At 32.4% G+C, this 12,241-nt stretch overlaps 1 protein-coding gene across 1 annotated transcript; it reads left to right on the plus strand.

The window, feature by feature from the left end:
- Positions 1–3,872: 3,872 nt before the first annotated feature.
- Positions 3,873–7,036, plus strand: LOC132178315 (uncharacterized). The gene is made up of 3 exons (XM_088515160.1): positions 3,873–4,350; positions 5,402–5,443; positions 6,746–7,036. The coding sequence occupies exons 1-2, from the start codon at positions 3,877–3,879 to the stop codon at positions 5,438–5,440; spliced, it is 513 nt and encodes a 170-aa protein (XP_088371286.1). The 5' UTR covers positions 3,873–3,876; the 3' UTR covers positions 5,441–5,443; positions 6,746–7,036.
- The last annotated feature ends 5,205 nt before the right edge of the window (positions 7,037–12,241 follow it).

Genomic DNA, 12,241 nt, shown 5'->3' on the forward strand with positions numbered 1-12,241 from the left:
GCATGCAGGCAATAGTTCCACGACCCAATAATTATGAACCTCAACGGGTAACTTTTGTTTTCTACTTTCTTCTTCAATTTGACATCTTCATGCATGCACTTTTGATACACTCAGATTAATTAAGTCTAGTTTTTCTTGTTTCATTTCGCTTTCAGAGTAAACTGCATACCGCATTTCGAACATTGGAGGCGGTGATTGGTGTCGCGAGTATTGTGACTAATTGTAGCATCATGTGATTGTGAGGTGATCAATTAAGAGGAAATCAAAGATGCACAAGAACTGCGTGCCGTTTTTGGGATACAGGAATGGGCATGCCCAAAATAATGGCATAATTTACGTTTCTTCTTCCTTTATTTCTAGATCTGTTTGCTTAATTAGCTTGTGTTATTCTTTATTAACAACGCATATGTTATTTCTTCATGCTTTGGAATTATCAAAGTATTGAAAACAAGAGTGTTCAATTATCGATTACTGTATGTAAAACCAGCTAAAATTGGGGGATAAAATTAGGAATGTATGGTTAGAACTCATTATATATATATAAACTCAATTGATTTGCACGTACGGCGAAAGGCTTGTGGTTTGATAAAACACCAACATCTAACTGTCTAAGAGCTTGTTTAGAATTGCGTTTGAGAAATAGAGTTTTTAAGTCAAAAAGAATTTTTTGGTAAAAGCTTTATTTTTAAGCTTTTGCCAAAATATGTTTTTGTCATTTTTAAGTTTTTTGAACCTTTAAAAGCGCATTTAATTTTTTTATCAAACGAGTACTTTTTTTTCAAACGAGCTTTTTGAGTGTTAATTAAAAACACTTTTAAGATCCTTAAACGCAATCTCAAACAGGCTCTAAGAGAGATGCAACGAAAACTCTAGCTATAACAAAACTCTCTTGGCACACGTCAAAAGTCGTCACTGGTTTTGTTATTGTTTATCTTATAGGTCTCAAAGATTTCCACGAATAACATATCAAAAGTTACATATATAGTAAGGTCCGGCGAGCTCTCGCAGCGGTACTGCAGCAGCTTCCTTAATTCGGTGGTACGGCGAAAGTCAACAATTTAAGTAAAAGAAGTTCAAACTCAAAAAATGATTTATGATTTTTAAAAATAAAAATTATTTTATAAAAATTAAAGAAAATTATCAAATAAACAAAAATACTAGCGAAAATAGCTATAATGCATAAGTTAAATCTTTGCTTACGGAGAGATATATAGCAATAACACTACAAGCATCTGGCTCATTAATTAGCTGCGGACTAGAAGTCCAAGATTACCCTTTTTATAGGGAAAAGGATCCTCTCCATTTCAAAATCCCTCCATTTCTTCCATTTAGTGCATTTTGAAGGGTAGTGTTGTCCAAAAGTTTTAATAATGGTAGTGCATTAAATGCAATACCCTTCAAAATGCACTAAATGGAGGAAATGGAGGAATTTTGAAATGGAGAGGATCCTTTTCTTCCATCATTTATGCCATCAAATCTCGAGAACTCTGGGTTTTTGGGCTTTGTCTGCCTCTCGGGTCCACATCAGTTTTACTTAGTACGTGGGCTGGACGGTCCGGTCCAGTCGGCCAAAATCCCAACAATTTCGAAGAACTTGAAATCAATATATAAATCAATAATGAAAGGTTGTTAGGAGATTGTCACAAATGAACTTGTAGGTTGATAAAGTCAGCTAGCTTGAAGTTATGCTTCGGATAGAGATTGTTTTATTTTAATCTTCGGATTAGTTAGGCCATGTGTTGCTGTTAGGAGTAGTCTTTAGTCTTTAATTAATCATTTGATTACTGGGACAATTGAGTGCAATATTGTTTTTAGGAATATAATAGTCTAAGTCTAGTTGCAAAAGTATATGTGTTCCAAAGAATAACTACCTATTTTCTAGGGGTGTCAACCCGATCCAGTTTCTCGGTTTTTGGCCAAAATTGGAATCGGAACCGGGGTACTCCGGTTCTTGGTTTGGGGAAACCAAACCGGGGTCCCGGTTCCCGGCCGGTTCCGGTTTTGGCCAAAAATTAGTGTTTGGAGCTTATTTCAAGTATTGGGCCTAAAATAAGCCCATTATTTTTTTCATAAGTTAGCTCATTTAAAAAAAAATGTATTAATCTTTTTGTCTAAATTAAAGGGGCTTTATTGTAATTGTTCCAAATAATTAAAAAATAAACCTAAAAAAGCCTAAAAATCCTAAAAAATCAATGTTTTTGCCTATATGAGCCTTAGAAATAAAAATTCAAATTTTTTAAAATACCTAAAAATCATTTTAAATTAGATACATAAAGAAAACATTAAAACAATAAAAAGTAAAAACAAGTATGTAAACAAACCAACATGCACAAGAAATAAATATCCCTTACTATATATATATATATATATATATATATATATATAAAATAAGACCCGGTTCCGGTTTTCCCTGTTTTTACCAGGTGCCAAAAACCGGGACCGGAACCGGGGTGCAGGTTTTTTTTTTTTTTGCAATCGGAACCAGAGCTGGGTTCCCGGTCCAGGTTCCAGTTTCTCAGTTATTTTTTACACCCCAGTATTTTCTGTAAGTTGGTTGGCTCGTCGAAACATATTGAACGATAGGTTATCACCCTACCAATTAGATCAGTGAGATTCGGGTTTTCTCTCCACCAATTAACATATTGTCTTTTATTAATCTTCTTCATATCCGTAAGAACTTCTCAATTACTTCACGTACTATACCCACATGTTGCCTATTAATTAACTTAAAGCAACTAATGCAAAAAAAACATTTATCTTTTACAAATCATTATTGTTTTTTCACGTCTTTTAATTTATCACAAAGATATATTAATTAATTAGAGAGATGAATGATGATGGATATATATATATATATATAGAAATTGATGGACTTAATTAATAGCTAGCTAAGTCTAATTTGGCTAAAGAAAAGCACCGACACAAACATATAATAAGGCCACCATGGCTGGTTCGATACATTTTGAGACCTATGACGAAAAGATTAAGAGATACATTTTTATTAACTTTAAATATTAATTAAATAATATTTTATTTAATATTAATATTATTTTAACAAATCTATTTAAAGCTCCTTCTTGAGATTCAATTAATTTTGAGTTATTCTCTCTTTTTTATTTTTCCTTTTTTTTTTTTCATATCCATATTCAATTTGCCTTTTCTTAATAGTCAAATTTTTTTAATATTTGTTTCATCCTAATAGTTTTATTTTTCTTTTTTCTAACGGTCATATTTTTAAAATTTTGAATTTTTCTTGACTACCATCCAACGCTGTAGAGAAAATTCTCTGCGAATGTGAAAAATAAATAAAAAAGAGAGTGAAAAAAAAAATTATTATTTTTTATTCTTTTTGTAAGTGACCAAACAAAAACAACCATTTTGATCAGGCTATTTAGAGAGGATTTTTTGTGGTCATGCCAAAAAAAAAAAAAAAACTATTTTAATGAGTCTACTTGGCCGGGTGCTCTAAATAAAGGAATTAAAAGTCAAAACTATATATATATATATATAGAGAGAGAGAGAGAGAGAGAGGTAAAAGTCATCGACTTTCCCACTTGACCACTTGCAGATCAAGGGTGCGCACTACTCACACATGAAGACTGAATTATTCTTCTTCTTTCTTTTTTGTTTCTCTACGTACACTTGTTGTACCCACTGAAAGAATTATCTACAGAATCTGAGTTGTCATTCCAACGTTAATTCAACATCTCCAAACGAAGACTTTACACCATTTGTCAGCTTCAACAGCTGGAGCTACCCTAGCCACGCATATATAAATATATAAAACTGATCAAGCAAATTCATTTGACTTCTATCAACATTAAGGGGGTTTGATTCTGATATATATTTTCCAAACCCCAGGAGAGCTCGATCGACATGAACATGGAAGAGTTACACATAGCTGCTGCAGCCTACTACAACAATTCATCCTGGCAACTTCAGCAGCTAGCAAACTACTTCTTCCGCTCAATGGACATGAATAGGGATGGCCTTGTTAGCCTCAATGAGTTCGTGGATTTCTTCAGGCAATGCGGCTACCACTGGATCGACCCCAACTTTTTCCGTAGCTTGGACCGCAACAGGGACGGTAGCTTGGATTTCAATGAAGTCCTGACGTTGTACTACATCATGAAAACCCGGGGCGTGTGGTGCAATCAATGCAGAGCATGCCTTATGGGACTCTATTTCACTTGCGTCACGTGCTTTGACAGCGCCGACAACACCTACGATCTCTGCGCTACTTGCTATAGTGCACGGAGTTTCCGCCACCACCACCCCACCTTCTTGGATACCTTCGTCTTGCTACGCTCCAAGAGAGGGCTTCCTCCCGGTGTAGCAAATCCCAATCTGGTAAGCCAATGCAAATTTGGAAATGAGAAATGCTATAGTTCTCTCTTAGAGCATTCCCAATTAAAGAGCCATATTTTGATGTAAAATGGCTCTTCAAAATTCACTTTTATCTAGTTTAGCTAAACCATTTTTAAGTATCTCCACATCCGATTAGCTATATTTCTTAAAAAAAATGTGAGAAAAGATTTGAGAAAAAGATAAAGTATGAGAGAAAAACACTAAAAAATAAAATTGCTCCCATAAAAAGTACTGCTACATTTAACTTTTTTTTTAGCTCTTCTAATCAAATATCTATTTTACATATATTTTTTGCTCATCCAATGTGGGAGATTTTTTGAACATTTGAAGAGTTATTCTAGATAAAAGTAACATTTGGCTCTTCCATTAAGAATGCTCTTAGTATATATTTTTGTTGATCTTACTTACTTTTTTTTTTTTTAGGACAGGTAGAGTGCATTTTTTTAAAAAAATAATATCCACGTAGGTTCACAATAACACCAAGAAGAAGTATTGTATGTAAACAAGGGAATAAGATTGTAGAAACTCCACCTTCGACCACTTATTTGTTTATTTTTTATATACTCAACTCTCATTTCGTTCTCATTTCATTGGGCTCACATACGTAACATGTACATCAATCTTTGAATCAATGTTTATCAAAGAATATGGAAAAATCTAAAGAATGATAGGCATTGTCACATCAATTCACTAATTAGATGGGAGTTGAGTATTTAAAATTACTCTTAAATTAAATAATTCTAGTTTTACTATATTAGTCATTAACATATTTACTTATTTAGAGTACGTAGGTAAATGTTAAAAGTGTTTTCTCGCGCCGCCTAATTTAATAACTTGGTTAGATTTAATAATATATAAGTTGCTCATGTGTCATCTAAAATTTTAAATGAAGTGGAACCATATACACCGTTAAATAAAACAACAACAAAAATCTTAATCGTAAAATAGATTCTACCTTGTTCATTTAAGTGCTCTTTTTTATTTTTACCCAATTAATCGTGTTGTATTGACCCTATTTAATTATTAAATGCAGGCATTAGTTCCACAGCCTTATGCTGCAAATGCACCTTGAAAGGTAAGTTTTTGTGTCTTCTATTCTTCTTCAATTTTTCCCTTTCAATATTCTTCAAAACAAAATTAAAATTTCCTTTTAGTAATAATTGTTGGAGTTATCCAACATCGATTGTGGAATAGGCTGATAGTCAGTTTATAAGTGTGAGGGAAAGTCGCATCTTTTGAGCTAACTTTTGGAGTTGAGAGAGGCTCAAGACCACCCAACACTGGTATCAGAGCTCTTATTTACCAACAAGTTTCAGCCCAACATTCCACGGAAGAAACAGGTTGTCGTTACTCCAACCCAGGGCCCGATGTGTGAGGGGAATATAGGTTGTTGGAGTTATCCCACGTCGGTTGTGAAAGGGGCGAGTAGTCAATTTATAAGTGTGAGGGAAAGCCTCACCTCTTAAGCTAACTTTTGGGATTGAGAGAGGCCCAGGACTACCCAACAATAATTTGACATTTTCATCCACATACACTAACTTTTGGGGTTCGATATACAAGTTGCTCATTAATTTTCTCCAATACTGAGGAATATGCGACCAGCCTACCCATCCAATACCGACGGTAGAGAAAAAAAAAATACAGAAAAATATATGACGGGTTGAATATTAATATATAAGACGCCGCCCACACGTCTTTCTCCACTTCTCTGCTCTTTATTCTCTGTTTTCATATTATTCAACCCGTCATATATTTCTATAGTTATATATACCTGCAAAATCATTTTCAAGGAAGATTAATGGCTACCAACAGCTAGTACAACTAACTCTCTATCTCCCCTCCAAAAAAAAAAAAAAACTCTCTATCCCTTTTACTTAGAGGAAAAAACCAAAAAAAAAAAAAAAAAAATTTGCGGGGTATATATGCAAATGATTTTCCAATTACAGTGTACTCATTTCTTGTTCCATTTGGCTTTTAGAATAGAGGAATGATAGGGACCCAATTTTTTTGCCCAACAAAAGTCCAACTTTTGCCTTATTTATTTTTAAAAAATAAAATAAAATAAAAAATGGAAAAAATGTTTGAAGCAACCCTATCTATTTTTTGTCTTTCTTTTATTTGGTATTTTAAAAAAAATGAAAATTGGTATTTTTTTCATAATAATGTCATTTTTTTTTCAAGAAAATGTCATTATTATGAAGAAAAATACTATTTTTCGTTTTTAAAAAAATAGTAAATAAAAGAAAGGCAAAAAATAGATAGGGTTGCTTCAGACATTTTTTCCATTTTTCATTTTGTTTTTTTTAGAAAAAAAATAAAGGGTAAAAGTTGGACTTTTGTTGGGCAAAAAAGTTGGGCCTTTAGCATTTCTCTTTAGAATATATGGTGGACCGCATTTCAAGCATTGGAGACGGCGCTTAGTGTCGGTAATATTTTTGCTAGTTGTAGCATCATGTGATCGAGGTGATCAATTAAGAGGAAATCAAAGATGGACAACAAGAACTGCATCCCATTTTTGGGATATTACAGGAATGGGCATGCCCAAAATAATGGCATAATTTACGTTTCGTCTTTCTTTATTTCTGTTTGCTATATATATACGTTCTTTATAATAACAACTCGATCTGTTATTTCTTCGTGCTTTGATTTTATGAGAGTGTTGAAAATCTATAAGGAAATGATGAATTTAATCATTTAATTAATACTTTAAAACTTTTTTTTAAGTATAACTAATTAAGTATAATAATTGTGAGATACAAGGTATATATCCTTGACATATGTTTATAATAAGATCTTATTATATAGCATGTTGGATATATAGATAAACACTCAAAGGATATTGTTGGATATATAGCATTTCTTCCACGTATGTTATATCATATAAACGGTTAATAATTTCCATTTTATTCATGCAATGCATTATGTACTCTAGATAAGATGACTCAAACCCTCAAGGCTTTTCAGAGGACTCTAACCTCATGTTTACGTCCCCAAGAGGTAGCTCAATCGGCTGGGACCACGCCTAATGAAGCGGAGGTCACTAGTTCGAATTCTCCCCCCTCCCCCCCACCCTCTTATGCGGACATGTCAAAAAAAAAAAAAAGAACCTCATGTTTACAACTATTAGGGGATTCTAACCCCACATTCTCACTTTACTAACAGCACCAGGGACTTTAACCCCAAACCCTAATTACATGATGTGGCCTTAACGAATAGGTTAGGAGTTTAAAAGAGGGAGTTTGTAATACCTCGGTTCTATATTGGGAAGATGTCATAACGACACAAGGAAAAAGCGCTAGCCACACATCTGCGCTATACTATTATCCCAAAATGACTAGTCAATTTAGAACTTATTCAGAACTTCTTTAGTATTTCTTATAAAGTTCAATTTCACCTAATAACTAAGCAATGTGAGACTTGACACTCATTATTACATTTATAAACTATATACACATTGTATGCAAGCTAGACCTCATCTTCTCAATATATAACTGGGGTGTTACACCTCATGCCACTCTCTTTATTTTACCATATTTGTATTTCTCTTTTATTATTTTATTTTCTTCTTAATTCCCAATTCAAGTTTTTGTCTCTCACTCCTTTTAATTTCATCCTTTCGGGACGCATATTGCCCCTCCCTCTACTCTATATCTTATTTTTAAATTTTTGAAACGATGCATGTTGATTTTTTTTCAAGTTCTGCCATTTCATTTGATGATGTTGGTAGTGGCTTGTTGTTGCAATAAAACACATATCTTGATGTGTCAAAATTTGAAACTATTATGGCCATTAAACATTTTTACTTTGAATATTTTTGTATTAATTAGTCGATCATCCCAAAAAAATTCCAAGCCATGTTACTATTTGTTGTGATAAATTAATTTTTTTAGATGGCAAAGAAGTAGAAAATAACACAAAAAACTAAACCAATCACACATAACACACTACGATTTAAATAGTTTGGATTTACGTAGTTTGGCTTCATAAGCACCAAAATAATCATGAGAATTGAGAAATGTACTATGAAAAATAATAAAGAGAAAATCATTTGAAACTCAAAAATCAAAAAATTACAAGAGTAATCTTGCGGCTCTTTATAATATCTAGGTAAGAGACAACAAGTCAAGTCCTAGGGGAAGATTTCATAGGCGTGTAAGGGTTTGTTTGGGAGTGTGTTTTTAAAAGAATAATCTGCAATTTTAAACCAAATCGCAATTTTCGGAGTGTTTGAGATTTCGATTTTAAAAATTGCGTTTTTAAAATCGTGAAAAAATTTGTGATTTCTATAAGCTGACTAAGGGGTGCTTATTTGAAAAAAGTGCGAATTTAAACCAAAATTACGATTTCGCTTAAAACAATATTTAGCGCAATATTTACCTATTTGGCCATGAAACCACAATTATATGTTAATGTTATCTAAACACTCAATTTATAAAAAAATACTTCTTAATATATTTTATCAAACTCTTATGCGATTTTAAAAAGTAGAAATTTCAAAAACACAATTTTTTAAAATGCAATTTTTAAAATCGTATTTTTTGAAATCGCACTTCCAAACGAGCCATAAGGTAATTAAGGAGAACAACTCAACTACCACTCCGGCCAAGACCAAATAATAGGAAAACAAAAAACAAACAAAACAAAACTATAGTGCTTCACTGCCTCCTGATTTGATGACAAGTTGGAAAGCAAGACATTCACGTCAACGTACAAGAGTTGATTAGGCTCCAATTTTTTTTCTTGGCCATTTGACAGCGATAAATGCTATATAAACTTCAAAATTGTACCATTTTTTGTTGTAACAATGAAGAATGTTATTGGATCTAAAAGTTAATGATAATTCATCTAAAATTTATTAATAATTTTTACTATCACGTCAAGAAATAAACATTTTGAAAGTGTAAATTTAAAAAGTTTGTGTAACATTTCTCATAAAGTAACCCCTTTCAAATGCTAAACATAGTTGAAATTAGAGACATCAATTAACATAGTTTCCAAATAAGAGCTATCGTCATACTTCATTGCATGGTAAACATGTGAAGAAAAGTAAAAAGGAAAAAACAAGTTCTGAAAATGATGATAATGTCAACCAATTTATCAATATTGAAATCTTGTTAAAATGAAGTACAAAATATTGGACTTGCAGACAGTGGTGGAGACAAACGTTTCAGAATGTAGGGGCCGTAAAAAAAAAAAATTTGCATCCTAAAATTTATTTTCACACTGAAAATTTGGTAATTCACACAATATATGCATCACAAAAAAATATCTATAAAATTTTATAAATATGTGCTCAAATTAATATATTAGAGGGATTAAGTCACTGAGGGCAGTGAGGGGGAGAGCCGGAGAGAGGGAGAAGAGGAAGATACGTGAAATTGAGATTAGAAAAAGGGAGAAAACAAAATTTTTTAATAAATAATATCAGACCATGAAGCCGCCAAAGGCCCAAAAAACATAAACTTTTTTTTTTTTTTTTTTTAATATGGGGGGGCCAGCTGCAGTGCATTGGGCTCTATTTAAAAAAAAAAAACAAATGAGCTTTCAGGAGAATGGAGGGGCCCAATTTAGAAAAAAAAAAAAAAAAAATCCTCAATCAAACAAAAAATTCTTGGGGGCCACGGCCACCTCTGGCCGACATGCGGCTCCGCCACTGCTTGCAAAGGAACTAGTTTTACTAATCTTATGGAGACGCCAAAGGGCGCTCCGCCCATAACATATTGTTGACTTTTAATATTACACGGCTTTAATTTTATTCTTTTCAAAGGAATTGAGCGAACTTATATTAGAAAAACATCTCAAGTATGACGCTCAGCAAATATAATATTACATGGCTTTTCGTAAAGTGTAACGGTGGCCATAATATTATAAAGACAAGTCAATTATGGGGAGGGAGATAATGTTTTCATCATTATATCAAAAATCTACCATTTAGATTTTAGACTATGTTAAATGCAATAAAAAAATCATTTTTTTTCAATGATTCGGATTTAATGTCACACATACTATTATCAAAAAATACTTACATATAGCAAATGCTTGAAGACTTGTTTCTAGAAAGAAAAGCACATCTCCTATAAATAACCTTAAATGCCATTTCAGTTTGGCATAATTAAGTGAAGAAAAAGAAAACATGACGACGATTCTCAAGTCTCCACACCTTTCAAATATTTTCATTATTTTCATTCTCTTCACAATAATGGATAAGTAATTCAATAATTTCGATATATATTAATTTACCACAGAATTTGTGAATACTTTTCTATGGAGTTGCATTTTGATCCTTTTTTTATTATTTTTTTATTATTTTTTTTCTTTTTATTTTTATGATTTGTTCATATTGCTGCAGCATCAACAGAAGGCTTTGAGGTACTTTGTGGGCGAGATAGTCGAATGTACAGTGGGCCATGCTTTTGGTCACCTGATTGTAATAATCACTGTAAGAATTTAGAGAAGGCCGTGCTTGGAAAATGTGAGAGCAAAATATGGGGTTTTGGCAAATGTGTATGCTATTTTTACTTATGTTGAATTCTTACAACTAGGAGGTGCATGATTTGGGCGTATTAATTACTATGTTTTGTACTAGTAACATGTATTTTTTTTAGGTTAATTAATGATCGGATAAAAAATTTGGTGTCAACAAAAGCAATTGCACACAATCGATCTCCCCTCGAAATAAACCAAAGGATGTTTATTAGTAATGGAAGGGTTCCATTAAGATGTGCTTATAAACCAATGGTGAAGGCAATGGCAGGGGAGGCGGGCATGGCTACCCCCAAATGGATAATGATGGTTTCGACCGCTTCATATTTAGCCAAATGAGGTTAGCCGAGCCACCCTCTTCAAGTTTTCTTTTTGTATTTTGTAATTTTTAATTTGTAGTTTTAGTTTTAAAATTTGATTTATTTATATATTTTTTATTATGGGAATTGGATGATATATGTCATTATTTGATTGGCGATGACATGACATTTGACGGTTTTTGTTAAAAATTTGGACAAAAGTTGGATGCATGAATTTATTTGTTATTTTTTTATACCACAGCCAGCTCCTAACAAATTTGTATAGCCTATGGAACTTATTGCAAATCGGTGTAACTACATCGACTAATTTTGTGTTTTTTTATTATTAGTTTTTTAAGTGGAGTATTACATGGACAATTGGCCATGTCAAGCAAAAAGCTAACTATGCTGATCATATTTGAACAGACAACATTACAATAGGAGGAAGAACAAGTTTGGATAGAAAAATATTCCAATTCTATTCAAGACATTATATATGCAAAATAATATGCCATTCACTAGTGAATGAAAGGCTTTGTAACAACTCATTTTGTACCGATTTACAATACGTTTCATGTGATATAAAAATATTATAAGAGCTCTGTATAATATGGAAGATAACAAATAGGTCTATCAAATGACACGCTAGCACCAATTAAATTATGACTCATGATACTCATTATTATAAATTTAATAATTTAAAAATATATAAAAAAGTTTTGAAAGGGGAACATGGACCATCTCCCTAGCCAATTGGTTTTGTATGTGCTGAGAATATAAACAGTTTGAGAATTTTTACTAATAGTATGTTAATATTCATATTTGAACACTACTCTATTCCAAAATTTAAGCTATTGAGCTTTGCTCTACTTATGTATTATGTATATTAAGTACTATTTTTTTTTATTTTTTTATTTTCTCAATGTGGGACTTAAGTCACTCAACACTCACAAAGTGCACTCATGATAATATTTTTCTCGCTTGTGAGTATCTTCCATATTGATCAAACTTCTTTTCGCTTGTAAGCCTTTTTACATTTTCAATAATCTTGCATCAAGAATTGTCCCGAGGACCATTGAGTACAACTCCCA

This window comes from Corylus avellana, chromosome 4 (genome assembly GCF_965113065.1).
Source record: "Corylus avellana chromosome 4, dhCorAvel1.hap1.2, whole genome shotgun sequence".
NCBI classification, from domain to species: Eukaryota; Viridiplantae; Streptophyta; class Magnoliopsida; order Fagales; family Betulaceae; genus Corylus; species Corylus avellana.

What these genes read in the sequence shown, in the direction of transcription:
- LOC132178315 (XM_088515160.1), top strand. Translation starts at nt 3,877, where the DNA reads ATGAACATGGAAGAGTTACACATAGCTGCTGCAGCCTACTACAACAAT. An exon ending in GTGTAGCAAATCCCAATCTG is followed by an intron (nt 4,351 to 5,401) that starts GTAAGCCAATGC and finishes TATTAAATGCAG; the next exon opens with GCATTAGTTCCACAGCCTTA.